Source organism: Macaca nemestrina, chromosome 1 (genome assembly GCF_043159975.1).
Source record: "Macaca nemestrina isolate mMacNem1 chromosome 1, mMacNem.hap1, whole genome shotgun sequence".
Lineage (NCBI taxonomy): Eukaryota > Metazoa > Chordata > Mammalia > Primates > Cercopithecidae > Macaca > Macaca nemestrina.
The window spans coordinates 206,758,105-206,777,789 of NC_092125.1; the positions used below are offsets into that span (position 1 = coordinate 206,758,105).

Genomic DNA, 19,685 nt, shown 5'->3' on the forward strand with positions numbered 1-19,685 from the left:
ATTGTCTTATTCAGGTATCTTGTAATTCCTCTTGATATTAATTAGGAAAATATTTCTTAGAATAGTGAGACTTGGCCGGGTGCGGTGGCTCAAGCCTGTAATCCCAGCACTTTGGGAGGCCGAGACAGGTGGATCACGAGGTCAGGATATCGAGACCATCCTGGCTAACACAGTGAAACCCCATCTCTACTAAAAAAATACAAAAAACTAGCTGGGCGAGGTGGCGGGCGCCTGTAGTCCCAGCTACTCGGGAGGCTAAGGCCGGAGAATGGCGTGAACCCGGGAGGCGGAGCTTGCAGTGAGCTGAGATCCGGCCACTGCACTCCAGCCTGGGCGACAGAGCGAGACTCCGTCTCAAAAAAAAAAAAAAAAAAAAAAAAAGAATAGTGAGACTTTCTGAAGGACAACTTCATTCTCACATCTATCCATTTTAGAATCTCAGAGCTGGAAAGGCCCTTCCTTGCAGGCCATCTCTTCCAACTTTAAACCTTGGAGATAAAGCACCTGGCAAGTGGACAAATGCAGGGATAGGACATTTACTCATCTCCTCCAGGGGCCCATTCTACATTTTTCAAAGAGCTCTAAGCATTAGACAGTTCTTCCTTTCCTCAGGCCCACATTTAATTCTGTGGACTTAGAGTCACTAGTCCTAGGTCTGTTTTCCGCAACAAAAAAACCCGTCTCATGTCATTTCCAGGGCTTCAAAAGAGCTTCAAAGGTCTGAAGACACTTGTAAGTCCCCTTCTCACCTCTCCTTAGCTCAACTGTCCTCCTCCAACAAACCGAAATATTCATTTCCTATGAAGAGGTAGAACAGATAAAAACACTGGGCACAGACTTTATTTTTATCAATTATCTCATTGAACTGTCACATCAACCCTGTAGACTATTATTTCCTTTTTAAAAAATTCATTTGTTTACAAATCTGGGAGATTTTCCTTCGCTGCTTCCTTTTTCACAGATGAGCAAACAGGCTCAGACAAGTCAGGTGATTTTCCCGGTTCACACAATGCCCAAGAAGCAGATAAGGGAGTCAAACCCAGGTATGCCTGCTCTCTAAGTTCATGTTCAGAACTATTCCCCCACCACTACCATTCACATAAAGATAAATTCATCTAGAATTGGCCTCTTAGCTCTAAAAGAGGAAGAAGAACATGGAAGAGAAATGAAGTTTCAGGAATCACCAACAGATACTTAAGGTTGTCTGTGACCCTAGGCGGTATATGGGACATACACATACCAACATGGCGTGGCTACAGCCCAGCCCAGTCACTCTTGTGCTTGCTCTGTGGCTTGTCCTGCTCACCTTGACAGAGAAGATATTTGCAGTGTGTCCCGTGTGCATGGAGAGCAGCTTCTTGTGGTGCAGCGGGTCCCACACAATCGTGTGCTGGTCGTCGGAACCAGAGGCCAGCAAGCTGAAAGCAGAGTGAGGGATTGTAACCTCTCCTCTAATTTCTAGGCTCCCTTTCCCCATCCCATTTTCTAGGCTACAGAACTTGAAGAACAGTAAATGTCACAGAATTTAAGGATGCCTTGTAAACAGCTGCTTCTCTTCTTTGTCCTGAGAAATTTCCATTATTCTTTTTTTTTTGAGACGGAGTCTCACTCTGTTGCCCAGGCTGAAGTGCAGTGGTGCGATCTCCACTCACTGCAAGTTCCGTCCCCCGGGTTCATGCCATTCTCCTGCCTCAGTCTCCCGTGTAGGCTGGGACTACAGGAGCCCGCCACCGCGCCCGGCTAATTTTTTGTATTTTTAGTAGAGACGAGGTTTCAGTGTTAGCCAGGATGGTCTCGATCTCCTGACCTCAAGATCCGCCCATCTTGGCCTCCCAAAGTGCTGGGTTTACAGGTGTGAGCCACCATGCCGGGCCAATTTCCATTATTCTTAAACACATTGGCTTATTAAAAAGACAGGGTTTTGGGCTGGGTGCGGTGGTTCATGCCTGTAATCCTAGCACTTTGGGAGGCTGAGGCGGGTGGATTGCCTGAGCTCAGGAGTTTGAGACCAGCCTGGGCAACATGGCAAAACCTTGTCTCTACTAAAAATACAAAAAATTAGCCAAGAATGGTGGCACGTGCCTGTAGTCCCAGTTACTTGGGAGGTTGATTAAGAAGAATCGCTTGAGCCTGAAAGGCAGAGGTTGCAGTGAGCCAAGATCACGCCATTGGACTCCAGCCTGGGTGACAGAGCGAGACTCTGTCTCTAAAACAAAACAAAACAAAACAAAACAAAACAAAACAAAACAGGGTTTGGATGGTCATCCAACTTTCCATCTATCTGAGATTAATTGTTTAATTGTGTTGAAAATTATGGGCTAAACTGAAGAACAGCAGAGAGCAGCAGTCTCTCTTCATTTGGGTCCACTCTTTTCCTTGGATCTACTCAGGAGCTCCCTTGTTCCACCCTCCTCACTTCCTTCCCCAGCACCCTTCAGGTGCTCTAGCTCATACTTACTCTCCTTTCTCATTCCACTCCAGACAGTTGACACATCCTGAGTGACCCTGCGGGAGCAAATGAAAAGGGACAGGAAGAGAGTTGGTTAGGGGTTCTCTTGGGGAACTCAACACCAAGAAGTGGAACTGAACAGGTAAACCAGTCTTTCCATTTTCAATATTTCCCAAGTGCATGTGAGTAGCCAGAGTGGACTTAAAACTGACTAGCGTCTTACAATATATAAAGTTTCATATTCATGATCTCACTTGATACTAGGTACTTCTGAGCCATAAAGGACAGGTTTCATTGATTCCGTTTTGCAGAAAAGTAAACTGAAGTTCAGACAGTACAAAGAAGTAAAAGTGAGATCCAAACATATTTTTGCTTTTACCATTAGGAGTACGTCAGCCAGGCACAGAGGCTCACACCTGTAATCCTGGTGCTTTGTGAGGCCACCCAATCTGCTTGGGGCAGATTGCTTGAACTCAGGAGTTGGGATCAACCTGGGCAACATGGCGAAACCCCGTCTCTACAAAAAATACAAAAATTAGTTGGGTGTGGTGGCATGTGCCTGTAGTCCAAGCTACTCGGGAGGCTGAGGTGGGAGGATGACTTGAGCCGGGGAGGTGGAGGTTGGAGTGAGCTGAGATCGCACTGCTGCACTCCAGTCGGGGCAACAGAACCAGACCGTGTCTCAAACAAAACAAAACAAAAACAGAAAAAGAGATATGTCTGAAACAGTACCTTCAAGGGACATCCTCTCAGCCACAGAAAATTTGCCAGGAAACATTCAATCCAAGGACAGCCAATTAACTAGAAGGCTAATCTTTTATTCACCCAGCATTTTTTTTTTTTTTTTTTTTTTTTGAGACAGAATCAGGCTGGAGTGCAGTGGCGCGATCTCGGCTCACTACAACCTCCGCCTCCTGGGTTCACACCATTCTCCTGCCTCAGCCTCTCAAGTGGTTGGAGACTACAGGTGCCCGCCACCACGCCCAGCTAATTTTTTGTATTTTTAGTAGAGACAGGGTTTCACTGTGTTAGCCAGGATGGTCTTGATCTCCTGACCTTATGATCCGCCCGCCTTGGCCTCCCAAAGTGCTGGGATTACAGGCGTGAGCCACCGCACCCGGCCTTTTTTTTTTTTAAAGAGACAGGATCTCACTATGTTGCCCAAGCTGGTCTTGAATGCCTGGCCTCAAGCCACTGCCCCCACCTCAGCCTCCCAAGTAGCTGGAACTATAGGTGTTCGCCACCGTGCCTGGCCTTCTTCCCTCTTTACTCCTTGTCCTGTAAAGAATCTCATCTGAGGTAAAACTCATTCTTCCCAGGCTCTCTACTTCTATACATTACTGCTTTGTTCAAGCCTGCCAGATCACTTGCTGATCTAAGGTCTTTTACCTTCCCATGGCATGTGGATCAAACCTCACGCATGACTCTGGTGTCTCTGGGTCAGAATCATCTCTGCCCTTAGTGCTCTCATTTTTCCAACAAGCTGTAAATTACTTGTACCAGGGGTGGGGGTAGGGTGGAGTGGGGCAAGAGGTGATGTCACAGCTTCAGTTTGGAATCTCCCGGAACACCACGGACCCTGAATGACCACCACTTATTGAGGGCTTACAAAAAGCAAGGCACAGTGTCTAACTGAGCACTTGTGGCAAAATATGGCCTCCTACAGATGTTCATATCCTAATCCTCTGAAACCTATGAATATGTTATTTTAGGTGGCAAAAGGGACTTTGCAGATGTGATTAAGGTTAAGGACCCTGAGATGGAAAGATTAGCCTAGATTATCCAGGTGGACCCAATCTAATCATATGCATCCCTAAAATTGGAGTACAGTACCTTTCCTGGTTGCAGAGAACTGGAGAGATGGAAGTATGAAAGAAACTGGACCTGCTGTTGCTAGCTTTGAAGATGGAGGAAGGAGGCAGGGAGCCAAGAAATACAGCAGCCTCCAAAGCTCAGAATAGCAAGGAAATAGATTCTACTCTATAGCCTCCAAAAGCCTCATGCCTGTAATTACAGCACTTGGGGAGGCTGAGGTGGGTAGATCACCTGAGGTCAGGAGTTCGAGACCAGCCTGACCAACATGGCAAAACCCCATCTCTACTAAAAATACAAAAAATTAGCTGGGAGTGGTGGTGCACCCCTGTAATCCCAGCTACTTGGGAGGCTGAGACAGGAGAATTGCTTGAACCCGGGAGGCGGAGGTTGCAGTGAGCTGACATCGCACCACTGTACTCCAGCCTGGGCAAGAGAGTGAGACACCCTCTCAAAAAAAAAAAAAAAATTAGCTGGATGTGGTGGCATGCACCTGTAATCCCACTTAGGAGGCTGAGGTGGAAGGATCGTTTGAGCCCAGTTTCAGGTTGCAGTGATTGTGCCACTGCACTACAGCCTCCAACCAACCACTCTAGTCCCTGGTAACCATGATGCCACTTTCTACTTCTATGAGACCAACTTTTTAAGATTTCAAGTGAGACCATACAGTATCTGTCTTTCTGTGGCTTGCTTACTTCATCTAACATAATGGCCTCGGAGTTCATCCATGTTGTTGTAAATGGTAAAGATTTCCAGGGCTTTTTTTTTTTGAGACAGGGTCTGGTTCCATTGCCAAGACTAGAGTGCAGTGGCATGATCATGGCTCACTGCAACCTCCTCCTCCTGGGTTCAATAAAGCTTGACTTTTAATCATGATGTCACACTACTTTTATTTTACTTAAAGCTGTCTCAAAGCATTGCACTGGGCTCAGGGAGACACGACTGAATCAGACAAACACATATTCTGTCCTCAGGGAATTGGTGAGATTTTGCTTTCTCCCCCTCTTCTCCAAACCTGTAACATTAGCTTTCCCCCATGTTACTATGATCTCCTCACAAGCATCACTTCAAATAGCTTATAGAGGCTGGGTGTGGTGGCTCACACTGTAATCCCAGCACTTTGGGAGGACGAGGTGGGCGGATCACCTGAGGTCAGGAGTTCCAGACCAGCCTGGCCAATGTGGTGAAACCCCGTCTCCACTAAAAATACAAAAATTAGCTGGGCGTGGTGGCATGCACCTGCAATCCCAGCTACTCAGGAGGTTAAGGCAGGAGAATTGTTTGAACCAGGGAGGCGGAGGTTGCAGTGACTGCGGTGAACTGAGATCACGCTGTTGTCCTTGAGCCTGGGCAACAAGAGCTAAACTCTGTCTCAAACAAACAAACAAATAAACAAAACCCAAAACCCAAAACCAAATGGCTATAGAATATTCATCCAAAGATTAAGCCATATTTATTCACTTCTCCCTTAGTGTTGTATATTTAGGTCAGTTCTGATTTTGGTGAGTCAATGTATTTTAAAAATCCAATGAGAAAAGAACATTTACAGTGACTAGGCAGCCCAGACTAGGCCCAATGCCATAATTTTTGGCATTTGACCGAAATATTTAAAATCTGTATTATAAATCATGCTGCTCAGGAAGTTCTGATGAGTAGTCATGCTGTGGAAAAGTGTTTTAAAATGGGAAACGTTATTGACAAACACAATTTAGTAGATAGCAATCAATAAAAAAGTGGGGTCCACAGAGAAAAATAGTAAGTCATATAGGCAGTAAACAGGCAACTCATTTATTCAATACTCATTATTTATAAGATAATGAGAGAAAAGGGAGTAAACAGTAGGATAACACAGGTCCATGTTTATAGCAACAAGAGACAAAGTTCTATCATAATAGAAAAAAGAGGCCAAGCGCAGTAGTTCACACCTGTAATCCCAGCACTTTGGGAGGCTGAGGTGGGCAGATCATTTGAGGTCAGGAGTTCAAAACCAGCCTGGCCAACATGGTGAAACCCCATCTCTACTAAAAATACAAAAATTAGCCAGGTGTGGTGGCGCATGCCTGTAGTCCCAGCTACTTGGGAGGCTGAGGCAGGAGAATGGCTTGAACCCAGGAGGCAGAGGTTGCAGTGAGCTGAGATTGCACCATTGCACTCTAGCCTGGGCAATAGAGTGGGACTCCATCTCAAAAAAACAAAACAAAACAAAACAAAACGAAAAAACAGGCACCTGGGTATGGTGACTCATGCCTGTAATCCCAGCACTTTGGGAGGCCGAGGCAGGTGGATCACCTGAGGTCAAGAGTTCAAGACCTGCCTGGGCAACATGATAAAACCCCGTCTCTACTAAAAATACAGGCCGGGCACGGTGGCTCATGCCTGTAATCTTAGCACTTTGGGAGGCCAAAGTGGGCAGATCACCTGAGGTCAGGAGTTACACACCAGCCTGGCCAATATGGTGAAATCCTATCTCTACTAAAAATACAAAAATTAGCCAGGCATGGTGGTGCACACCTATAATCCCAGCTACTCGGGAGGCTGAGGCAGGGAAAAAAGGTTGAACCTGGGAGGTGGAGGTTGCAGTGAGCCGAGGTAGCACCACTGCAGTTTAGCCTGGGCGACAGAGTGAGACTCTGTCTCAAAAAAAAAAAAAAAAATTAGCCGGGTATGGAGGCTCATGCCTATGGACGCAACAACTCAGGACGCTGAGACAGGAGAATTGCTTGAATCTGGGAGGCAGAAGTTGCACTGAGCCAAGATTGTGCCCCTGCACTCCAGCCTGTGTGAGAGAGAGAGACTCTGTCTCGAAAAAAAAAAAAAAAAGGCCGGGCGCGGTGGCTCAAGCCTGTAATCCCAGCACTTTGGGAGGCCGAGACGGGCGGATCACGAGGTCAGGAGATCGAGACCATCCTGGCTAATATGGTGAAACCCCGTCTCTACTAAAAATACAAAAAACTAGCCGGGCGAGGTGGTGGGCGCCTGTAGTCCCAGCTACTCGGGAGGCTGAGGCAGGAGAATGGCGTAAACCCGGGAAGCGGAGCTTGCAGTGAGCTGAGATCCAGCCACTGCACTCCAGCCTGGGCGACAAAGCGAGACTCCGTCTCAAAAAAAAAAAAAAAAAAAAAAAAAAAAAATATATATATATATATATATATATATAAGAAAAAGGAGATACCAAACAAACCAGAAGAAAATAGGAATGTCAGGCTTTAGGAACAGGCTTAAAGGATCTTTGAGAACATTTTCCGACTTTCAGGCAAAGCCTGTGATCCAGTTTGTGTAGCTACATATAAGGACCCTCTCTTAACTGTAACCCAGTGAGATTCATCATATACACATTTAACGTACCTGCTGACTTCAGGCCTAAACCCTTGTGTAATGAGACTCAACCTAAAGGGTCAATGTCAAAGAGCGTGAAAGTTACAGATATTTAATGAAGCCTCCACAAAAAATGCCAACTAGGAAAGACAGGAAGCAGACAGCCAAGTGCTTCTCTCTAACTTCTTAAAAAACAGCATGAATGAGTCTGAACAAGCAAGATTTAGATTAAAATCCAGCAAAATTAACAGAACACTTACTAAATTCCAAGGTAGATGCTAAGCTTTCACTTTTGTCAATTTATTTAAGCTTCACAATACACATATTTATTACCATGTATTAAGGTTATGTAGGTGCAATATTTTAACAGAATGGAGTAAGTTCTGACAGCAAATAAAACTTTAAAAAATGCCTCACTCACGGCCGGGCGCGGTGGCTCAAGCCTGTAATCCCAGCACTTTGGGAGGCCGAGACGGGTGGATCACGAGGTCAGGAGATCGAGACCATCCTGGATAACACGGTGAAACCCCGTCTCTACTAAGAAATACAAAAAACTAGCCGGGCGAGGTGGCGGGCGCCTGTAGTCCCAGCTACTCGGGAGGCTGAGGCCGGAGAATGGCGTGAACCCGGGAGGCGGAGCTTGCAGTGAGCTGAGATCCAACCACTGCACTCCAGCCTGGGCTACAGAGCGAGACTCCGTCTCAAAAAAAAAAAAAAAAAAAATTCCTCACTCACTATTCACTTAACGATATGTTGTCTTAAAGTCAGAATGATTTGTATATCCAGACATTTCCATAAAATCTTTCCTTTTGTTCCTTCTTTAATCTAGCTCAATGTTTTCTCAAATTTTAGTGGGCCTAAGAACTACTTATATGGAGTAGTATTAATTATAAGAATAGCTAAACTTAGCTTTCTATGTGTCAGGCCCTGTCCTAAGTACTTCACATAATTACCCTTGAAATCCATTAAGTTGTCCATAAAATACAACAAATATCGTTTTATGTGTACAAGCTGTAATTCCTTGAGCAAGTTCTTTAACCTCTCTGTGTCTCAGGCTCTACATCAGTAAAAGAGATAATAACTGTAGATAGCCTCATGGGGTTGTTGTGGGAAACGAACAGTATTTGTAAAGCTCTTTGAGTGGCTACTTTGATAGCTGAGTGGCAGAATCAGAACTAAAATCCAAATATGTCTTTTCCATTGTACCAAGAGAGTTCAAGACTTACAGCACAGGCTGGGCATGGTGGCTCACACCAGTAATCTCAGCACTTTGGGAGGCTAGGCAGGAGGACTGCTTGAGCCCAGGAGTTTGAGACTAGTCTGGGCAACATAGTCAGATGCTATCTCTACAAAAATTTAAGAAATTAGCCAGGTGTGGTGGCGTGCGCTTGTAGTCCCAGCTACTGGGGAGGCTAAGGTGGGAGGATCTCTTGAACCCGGGAGGTGGAGGCTACAGTGAGCCATGATCATGTCACTGCACTCCAGCCTGGGCAAGAGAGCAAGGCTCTGTCTCATAAAAACCAAAAAACAAACAAACAAACAAAAAAAAATCCCAAGAAACAAAAAACGTAAGCACAGCCCAATGTGAACTATATTGGAGAAAGAAAAATCCTCCTAAAAGTCATGAAAAGGAGCAATTATATTTCTGGTCGGGCTCCAGTGATCCTCCCATCTCAGCCTCCTGAGTAGCTGGGACTAGAGATGCGTGCCACCATACCTGGCTAATTTTTGTATTTTTTGTAGAGATGGGGTTTCGCCATGTTGACCAGGCTGGCTGGTTTCAAACTCCTGGGCTCAAGTGATCTGCCTGCCTCAGCCTCCCAAAGTGCTGGGATTATAGGCATGAGTCACCGTGTCCGGCCTTAATTCAATCTTTTAATAATTATTCAAGCACCTATTATATACTAGGCATTCTTACACATGCAAAGGTTGTTGTGGTAAATAAGATAACTCTAGTAGGGTAAGAGAGAAAATAAACAAACATATAAATCAGTAAGATGAATTCAGATGGTGATAAGTGTGATGAATATACGTTATTTATTTTTATTTTTTGAGACAAAATATCACTGTGTCACCCAGGCTGGAGTGCAGGGCACAATCTCAGCTCACTGCAACGTCCGCCTCCCAGGTTCAAGTAATTCTCTGCCTCAGTCTCTTGAGTAGCTGGGCTTACAGGCACGCATCACCACACATGGCTAATTTTTGTATTTTTAGTAGAGATGGGGTTTCACCATGTTGGCCAGGCTGGTCTTGAACTCCTGACCTCAGGTGATTCACCCGCCTTGGCCTCCCAAAGTACTGGGATTACAGGCATGAATCACCGCACCTGGCCTGGATATACTTTAGACACAGTGGTCAGGGAAAGCCACTTTGAGGAATTAATATTTGAGGTGAAATCTGAATGCTGAGAAGTAGCAAGTTACACAAATATCTGAAGGAAAAGCATTTCAGGCATATGGAAGAACGAGTATAAAAATAAGAACAGGCCTGATAATGCCGAAGAAACAGAAGGAAAGCCAATGTGGTTAGAGCATAGTGATGAAGGGGACAGAGTAAGATGAGCAAGATGGGCTCAGGGAGGTGAGCAGAGGCCAAATCCTAAGGGTGTTTTACACGTCATGGCAAGAAGCTTCGTGGGGCCAGGAATTGTGTTGGTCTTATTCACTGCTATATTCTTTTCCTAGTGTCTAGAACATTTCTGTCATATAGCAGGCATTCAATATTTGCTTGAAAATATGACTGAATTAATGAATAGTTCTTAGTTCTGCCCTCTGGTACTTCAAAGCATGAGTTTACTCCATCATCTAAAGCAGAGGTTAGCAATCTTTTCTGTAAAGGCTCAGACAGTAAATATTTTAGGTCTTGCAGGCCATATGGTCTCTATCACTACTACTCAATTCTACCACTGAATCACTAGAGCAAACATAAGCAATACATAAGTGAGTATGCTGTGTTCCAATAAAACTTTATTTATGGCCGGGCGCGATGGCTCACGCCTGTAATCCCAGCACTTTGGGAGGCCGAGGCGGGCGGATCACAAGGTCAGGAGATCGAGACCACGGTGAAACCCCGTCTCTACTAAAAATACAAAAATTTAGCCGGGCGCGGTTGTGGGCGCCTGTAGTCCCAGCTACTCGGGAGGCTGAGGCAGGAGAATGGCGTGAACCCGGGAGGCGGAGCTTGCAGTGAGCCGAGATCGCGCCACTGCACTCCAGCCTGGGCGACAGAGCGAGACTCCGTCTCAAAAACAAACAAACAAAAAAAAAACTTTATTTATAAAAGCAGGTGGCAATAAATTTGAATTTATTTATAAAAGCTGGGTGTGGTGGCTCATGCCTATAATCCCAGCACTTTGGGAGGCTGAGGTGGGCTGATCATTTGAGGTCAGGAGTTTGAGGCCAACATGGTGAAACCCCGTCTCTACTAAAACATACAAAAAATCAGCTGGGTGTCGTGGCACATGCCTGTAATCCCAGCTACATGGGAGGTTGAGGAAGGAAGTGGAGGCTGCAGTGAGCCGAGATCATGCCACTACACTCCAGCCTGGGAGACAGAGTGAGACTCTGCCTCAAAAAAATTTTTTTAAATTAAAATAAAATAAAGCTTATATGGAAATACCGGGGACCCAGAATAGACAAAACAATCTTGAAAAAGATGAACAAAGTTGAAAGACTCATACTTCCCAATTTCATAACTTACTACAATGCTACAGCAATCAAAACAGTGTGGTACTGGCATAAGAACAGACATTTAGATCAATGGACTAGAGTTGAGAGTTCATAAATACATCCTTAAATTTATAGTCAATTGATTTCTGATAAGAGTGTCAAGACAGGTTGGGCACTGGGGCTTGCACCTATAATCCCAGTTATTTGGGAGACTAAGGCAGGAGGATCACTTGAGACTAAGAGTTTGAGACCAGCCTGTGCAACATAGCCAGACTCTGTCTCTTAAAAAAACAAAACAAAACAAAACAAAAAGAGTGTTAAGCAATTCAGTAGAAGGAAAGAATAGTCTTTTCAGCTCATGGTGACAGGACAAGTGGATGTCCACATGTAAAAGAATGAAGTTGGATCCCTACCTCACACCATACATAAAAATTAATTCAAATGAATCAAAGACCTACATATAAAATCTAAAACTATAAAACTCTTAGAAGAGGCCGGGCGCGGTGGCTCAAGCCTGTAATCCCAGCACTTTGGGAGGCCGAGACGGGCGGATCACGAGGTCAGGAGATCCAGACCATCCTGGCTAACACGGTGAAACCCCGTCTCTACTAAAAAATACAAAAAAAAACGGCCGGGCGCGGTGGCTCAAGCCTGTAATCCCAGCACTTTGGGAGGCCGAGACGGGCGGATCACGAGGTCAGGAGATCGAGACCATCCTGGCTAACACGGTGAAACCCCGTCTCTACTAAAAATACAAAAAATTAGCCGGGCGAGGTGGCCGGCGCCTGTAGTCCCAGCTACTCGGGAGGCTGAGGCAGGAGAATGGCGTAAACCCGGGAGGCGGAGCTTGCAGTGAGCTGAGATCCGGCCACTGCACTCCAGCCCGGGTGACAGAGCGAGACTCCGTCTCAACAAAAAAAAAAAAAAAAAAAACTAGCCGGGCGAGGTGGTGGGCGCCTGTAGTCCCAGTTACTCGGGAGGCTGAGGCAGGAGAATGGCGTGAACCCGGGAGGTGGAGCTTGCAGTGAGCCGAGATCCAGCCACTGCACTCCAGCCTAGGTGACAGAGCGAGACTCCGTCTCAAAAAAAAAAAAAAAAAAAAAAACTCTTAGAAGAAAACACAGGTGTATATATTCACGACCTTGGATTAGGCAATGTTTTTTAAGACATAATACCAAAAGCACCAGTAACGAAAGAAAAAAAGTTTAGTTGGGCATGGTGGTGTGTGCCTGCAGTCCCAGCTACTCAAGAGGCTGAGATGGGAGGATTGCTTGAGCCTGGGAGGTTGAGGCTGCAGTAAGCCATCACTGTGCCAATGCACTCCAGTGAGGGTTACAGAGAGAGATCCCATATCAATTAAAAAAAAAGATAAAACATAAATTGAATTTCATTAAAATTAAAACTTTTATGCAAAGTCATCATTAAAAAATGAAAAGACAACACACAAAGGAAAAGAAACAAAATTTCAAACCACATATATCTAACTCAACAACAAAAAAGGGCAACCCAATTAAAAAACGAGTAAAGGATCTGAATAGACATTTCTCCAAAGAAAATATGACACAAATATGACAACAAGCACATGAAAACATGCTCAACATCATTAGTCACTAGGGAAATGAAAATCAAAACCACAATGAGATACCACTCCACACCCACCAGGAGGGCTATAATAAAAAAAATTTTCTTTTTTTTTCTTTTTGAGACGAAGTCTTGCTCTGCCACCCAGGCTGGAGTACAGTGGCGCAATCTCGGCTCACTGCAACCTCCACCTCCTGGGTCCAAGCAATTCTCCTGCCTCAGCCTCCCGAGTAGCTGGGATTACAGGTGTGTGCCACCATGCCTGGCTAAGTTTTATATTTTTAGTAGAGATGGGGTTTCACTGTGTTAGCCAGGATGGTCTCGATCTCCTGACCTCGTGATCTGCCTGCTTCGGCCTCCCTAAGTGCTGGGATTATAGGCGTGAGCCACCGCGCCTGGCCTATAATAAAAAATATTGATAATGAGAAGTGTTGGCAAGGATGCAGACAAATTGGAACCCTCATACATTTCTGTTGGGAATGTAAAATGGTGGTACTACTTTGGAAAACAGTTTGGCAGTTCCTCAAAAAAGTTAAACACTGAGTTACCATCTGACCCAGCAATTCCACCCTTGGGTATATACCAAGAAAAGTGAAGAAAACATGTCCACACAAACTTGTACACAAATGTTCATAGAAGCATTATTCATAATAGCCAAAAAATAGAAATAACCCCATGTTCCACCAACTGATGAATGAATAGACAGAATGTGGTATATCCAAATGACAGAATGCTATTTGGCCACAAAAAAGAAAAGTACAGATTCATGCTATAACATAGATGAATCTTAAAAACATTACGCTAAAAAGCCACAAACTTTATAATTCCATTTAAGTGAAATGTTCAGAATAGGAAAATCCATTGCAACAGAAAATAGATTAGTGGTTTCTGGGTAGGGTCAGTATGGGAGAAGGGAGTGACTGCTAAGATGGGTAAGAGGTTCCTTTTTGGGGTGATGAAAACGTTCTGGAATTAGAGAGCAGGGATGGTTGCAAAACTTTGTGAATATAGTTTGTGAATAGTCAAAACCACTCAATTATATAAAATAACAAACAAGTAAACAGCCAACATTCTGGATTTGGCCCACTGGCCATAAATTGCTGATCTGTGATTTAAAGGACAGTCCTCACGAAAGGAAATGTCTCACAAAGTCAGATCCCCGCTCCATCTTTTTCTTTATTTTTTATTTATATTTTTATTTTTATTTTATTTTTTTTGAGACAGAGTCTCACTCTGTCGCCCAGGTTAGAGTGCAGTGGTGCAATCTCGGCTCACTGCAACCTCCGCCTCCTGGGTTCAAGCAATTCTCCTGTCTCAGCCTCCCGAGTAGCTGAGATTACAGGTGCCTGCCACCATGCCTGGCTACTTTTTTGTATTTTTAGTAGAGATGAGGTTTCACCATGTTGGCCAGGCTGGCATCTTTTTCTTTAAACATGACTGTTTAATGAACTTGGTATCTAGTTTACTTCTCTAAAATGGTATTATCTTAAAAAGCTCTGACAAGTGTTTGTTAGAATAAGGTTACACTATGCCTGTGGAACTGCTCTCATCTACCAAAGTTATTCAAAAAGGAAATCAATCTAGTTTCATACGACTTGTTTCCATAAATTCATAATTTGAATTTATGCTAAAATGATATAAGAAACAAAATGGAAAAAGCAAGCAGGACAGATTGTAAAGGTAAGACAGATACATAATGTTTGCAATTGTTTAAGGATAATATGAAGAAAACTAATAAGGCAAGAGAATAAATCCACCAAGCCAGGAACTATCTATTAAGCCATTTTTAAAACAGATACATGGTTGAGGCAGAAAGGATATGAACTCTGGAGCCAGATAAGCCTGATATAAATCTTTAAAATCTTATTTCTACCACTTATCTGACCTCAGAAATGCTCAGTTTTACTCTGATTTGTAAAGTGAGATTCCTTTCTTCTTCTCTCTACCATGCATCTAATACTGTGCCAAGAAATCCCACAAGTGAATGAAGTAGCAGGAATCAAAGTGTGATCACAACTTCCAAGGTGATCTTGGAAGATCCCTGGTAATACATACAAAATGAAAGCAAGCAGCTCCCCAAAAAAGTGAGGACTGCAGGCCATGGCTGGAATCCCAGGATATTTGGTTCTTGTCCAGTTGTGACAATAAAACTCATGAGATGAGCTGGCACATGTAACTAAAGAGGGATGTGGAATGCTCAGCAAAAATGTCCAAGGAAAGTGGAAAGCTGATTGGGTCTTATATACTAGAATGGCTTAAAATTAATCCTCATTAATTTAAATTTAAGTTGTTTAATCTCAACCTCCCTTTTGGCTCTCTTACTTGGTTGCTGCCACTACAACAGTTCTTTGTATTTTCTTTTACTTTTAAAAAATGTTTTATGGAGATGGGGTCTTGCTATGTTGCCCAGGCTGGCCTCAAACTCCTGGCCTCAAACGATTCTCCTGACTCCCAAAGTGCTGGGATTATAGGCATGAGCCACTGTGTCCCAGCCAGTTCTTTGTATTTTATTTTGTTTTTTCTTTCTCTCTCTCTCTCTTTTTTTTCAGACAGGGTCTCCCCCTGTTGCTCAGGCTGGAGTAAGTGGTATGATCATAGCTCACTGCAGCCTCAAACTCCTAGGCTCAAGCAATCCTCCCACGTCTGACTCCCTAGTAGCTGGGACTACAGGCGCACACCACCACACTTGGTTAATTTTTGTATTTTTTTGTAGAGATGAGGTCTTGTTATGTTGCCCAGGCTGGTCACAGCTCTGGGCTCAAGTGATCCTCCCACCTCAGCCTCCAAAGTGATGGGATTACAGGTGTGAGCCATTGTGCTCAGCCCTTTGTATTTTCCTAATGAACAACTTCAACTTTCTATTTTGAAACAATTTCAAACATAAAAAGTTTGCAAGAATAGTATAAGAATGCCTATATATACGTTTTACCTAATTCATAAATTAAATAATCTTTTTTCCTCTCCCTCTCCTCTTTCTCTCTCTATACACACACACACACACACACACACACACACACGTGCAAAGTACCTTTTTTCCTGAACCATTTGAGAAATCAGTTGTAGACTTCAGGACCCCTTACACTTAACTACTTCAGTGTATAATTCTTGAGAACATTGGTCATTCTTTTATTTAACCAGAGCATATTTATCAAAATCAGAAAATTTAACACTGATACAATACTGTTGTCTAACATATAGTCCATATTCAAATTTCACCAACTGTCCAATAATGTCCATTTTATTTTCCTCATTCAGAATCCAATCCAGGATCACACACTGCATTTAGTTTATGTTTTCTTAATGTCATTAAGAAAATTAGTCATTTTCTGTTTCTTTTAATCTGGGACAGTTCCTCAGCCCTTTTTTGTTTCCTATGACACTGACATTTTTGAAGACTATATCAACTTTTGCCCTGTCCCAGCCCTAGAATTAGTTATTTCTCCAAAAATCCCTGCTTCCTTTTAATAGAGAATGGTATTTAGAAACTAGCAACCCATAATTACTATGGTATCACTGCTTCTAAATTACCATTTTGTGGACAGAGCTGGAAATAATAGATAAATACAAATTTCTATATATGTGGTTTATTTTTATGTTTTTTAGAGACATTTATTTTATTTTTTTGTTGCCAAGGCTGGGGTGCAGTGGCGCAATCATAGCTCAGTGCAGCCTTGACCTCCTGGGCTCAAGTGATCCTCCTGCCTCAACCTCCTGAGCAGCTAGAAGTACAGACATGTGTCACCATGCCTAGCTATTTTTTATTTGTGAAGACAGGGGTCTCACTATGTTACCCAGGCTGGTCTCCAACTCCTGGCCTCAAGCTATACGTGCTTTTAAAATCATGAGTTTATATTGAAATAGGCTAATTCCAATCCAGTACCTCAGAGTTCTTCCTCGTCTTTCCCTATTCCATATTTGAATTTCCCTTTTACATGAGAACTCTGGCTCCCAATAACATTGACTTCTTTATTCAATTCTGTAACATACACGAAGTAGTTACAGAATTGCTACAGCAATACTACAAATGACAAATCTACTAAGTAGAGCTCAAGATTTCTTTGAAGTTCATTTTATCTTTATACTGAAAATATATACAAAGTATTACATTAAAAAATTGGCTGGGCATGGTGGCTCACACCTCATCCCAGCACTGTGGGAGTACTTGAGAGGCCAAGGCGGGATCACTTGAGCCCAGGAGTTTGAGACCAGCCTGGGCAACACAGCAAAACCTTCTCTCTACTAAAAAAAAAAAATTTTTTTTTTTTTGAGACAGAGTTTCGCTCCTGTTGCCCAGGCTGGAGTACAATGGCGCCATCTCAGCTCACCGCAACCTCTGCCTGCCAGGTTCAAGTGATTCTCCTGCCTCAGCCTCCCGAGCAGCTGGGATTACAGGTATGCACCATCTCGCACAGCTAATTTTTGTATTTTTAGTAGAGACAGGGTTTCACCATGTTGGTCAGGCTGGTCCTGAACTCCCAACCTCAGGTGATCCTCCTGCCTTGGCCTCCCAAAGTGCTGGGATTACAGAAGTGAGCCACCACGCCTGGTCTATTTTTTATTTTTTTTTTTAATTTTTTAGGCCGGCACAGTGGCTCACACCTATAATCCCAGCACTTTGGGAGGCCGAGGCGGGTGGATCACCTGAGGCCGGGAGTTTGAGACCAGCCTGACCAACATGGAGAAACCCCATCTCTACTAAAAATACAAAAGTTACCAGGCATGGTGGTGCACGCCTGTAATCCCAGCTGCTCAGGAGGCTGAGGCAAGAGAATCGCTTGAACCCGGGAGGCGGAGGTTGTGGTGAGACGAGATCACACCATTGCACTCCAGCCTGGGCAACAGAGTGAGACTCCATCTCAAATAACATAACATAACATGGCCGGGCGCGGTGGCTCAAGCCTGTGATCCCAGCTCTTTGGGAGGCCGAGACGGGCGGATCACGAGGTCAGGAGATCAAGACCAGCCTGGCTAACACGGTGAAACCCCGTCTCTACTAAAAATACAAAAAACTAGCCGGGCGAGGCGCCTGTAGTCCCAGCTATTTGGGAGGCTGAGGCAGGAGAATGGCGTAAACCTGGGAGGCAGAGCTTGTAGTGAGCTGAGATCCGGCCACTGCACTCCAGCCTGGGTGACAGAGCGAGACTCTGTCTCAAAAAAAAAAAAAAAAAAACAAGGTAGTTTGATTATAATAATTATTCTTATAATTACAAACTCTTAGAAACAACTCTACATGCCCACACATGGGAAATTCAATGAATACATCTTGGTGCATCTACACAATGGTGTACTCTACAGCTGTAAAATAATAAGTAAGGGCGGAAGGGCTGGGCGTGGTGGCTCCTGTCTATAATCCTAGCACTTTGGGAGGCCAAAATAGAAGGAATGCTTGAGGCCAGGAGTTCGAGACCAACCTGGTCAACACAGCAAGACCCCATCTCTATTAAAAAAAAAAAATACAAAAATCAGCCAGGCGTGGTAGCGCGTGCCTATAGTCCTACCTCAGGAGGCTGAGGTGGGTGGATTGCTTGAGCCTGGGAGGTTGAGGGCTTCAGTGAGCTGAAATTGTGCCACTGCATTCCAGCCCAGGCAACAGAGACACTACCTCAAAAAAAAAAAAAGGAAGAACTCTGTGAACTGATATAGGATAATTTTCAAGATATATTGGTAAGTGGAAAAAAAAAAAAAGCAAAGCACAAGACAATCTTTCTCTCTCTCTTTCCCCAGTCCTTAAAAGACCTCCAAGTCCAGTCAACCAACCCATCTACTCTCTCCTTATAGGCAAACTCATGTCTTTACTTCCTTCCCTATCCAGCTAAGAATCGATGATTCATTATTACAACTGTTCTCTTACAACATTCATCTGACACATCCCCACTCTGGATAATCTCCTTGCTTTCCTGTGTCTTCAGCTTTCCCTTTCCCTGCCAGTTATTTCCTCTTCAGATTACACATGCTTGAGTTTCTTTCTTTTTTTTTTTTTTGAGACGGAGTCTTGCTCTGTCACCCAGGTTGGAGAGCAGTGGCGCGATCTCGGTTCACTGCAACTTCCATCTCCCGCGTTCAAGCGATTCTCCTGCCTCAGCCTCCTGAATAGCTGGGATTATAGGCACACACCACCACACCTGGCGAATTTTTTTGTATTTTTGGTGGAGACAGGGTTCCACCATGTTGGTCAGGCTGGTCTCGAACTCCTGACCTTGTGATCTGCTTGCCTCAGCCTCCTAAAGTGCTGGGATTACAGGCATAAGTCACCGCGCCCGGCCGAGTTTCCTTAATTTATAAAAGTCCTTCCTTGATGCCAACTTCATACATATCTAGCTACAGCCTACTATTTCTCTCCCCCTTCCTTCATAGCCAGACTGAAAGAGTAATCTATACTTGATATTTTCACTTTCACTTCTTCGTTTTCCAATAATTCCTCAACCCACTTCTATCTATCCACACCACATTCCACAGAAATGGTTCTTGCCACGGTTACCACTATAGTGTCTTTGCTCTAAATCAATGAATACTTCTTGGTCCTTATTTTACTTTTCCACTGGCAGTAATGGCAGTACTATTTCCTTCTCATTCTGTCCACCAGGCTGGAGTTCAGTGGCATGATCATATCTCAGTGCAGCCTCAACCTCCCTAGGCTCAGATGATCCTCCTATCTTAGCTTCCCAAGTAGCTGGAACTACAGGTGTGCGCCATCATGCCTGGCTCTATTTTTTTTTTTGTAAAGACCATGTTTCGCCATGTTGCCCAGGCTGGTCTCAAACTCCTGGGCTCAAGTGATCTGCCCGTCTTGGCCTCCCAAAGTGCTAGGATTACAGGTGTGAGCCACTGCGCCTGGCCTAATTCTACCTCTTTTTAAAAAT

The 19,685-nt window shown here is 44.1% G+C and overlaps 1 protein-coding gene across 3 annotated transcripts in view; it reads right to left on the minus strand.

Annotated features, from left to right (window-relative positions):
* LOC105494529 (WD and tetratricopeptide repeats 1) overlaps positions 1-19,685 on the minus strand; it is an 80,160-nt gene that overhangs the window by 21,777 nt on the left and 38,698 nt on the right. For all 3 annotated transcript variants that reach the window (XM_011763028.2, XM_011763032.2, XM_011763033.2), the window contains exons 4-5: positions 2,459-2,505; positions 1,307-1,418 (exon numbers count right to left, since the gene is read on the minus strand). In XM_011763028.2, coding sequence (XP_011761330.1) covers positions 1,307-1,418; positions 2,459-2,505 — 159 coding nt within the window. The remainder of the gene's footprint in view (positions 1-1,306; positions 1,419-2,458; positions 2,506-19,685) is intronic.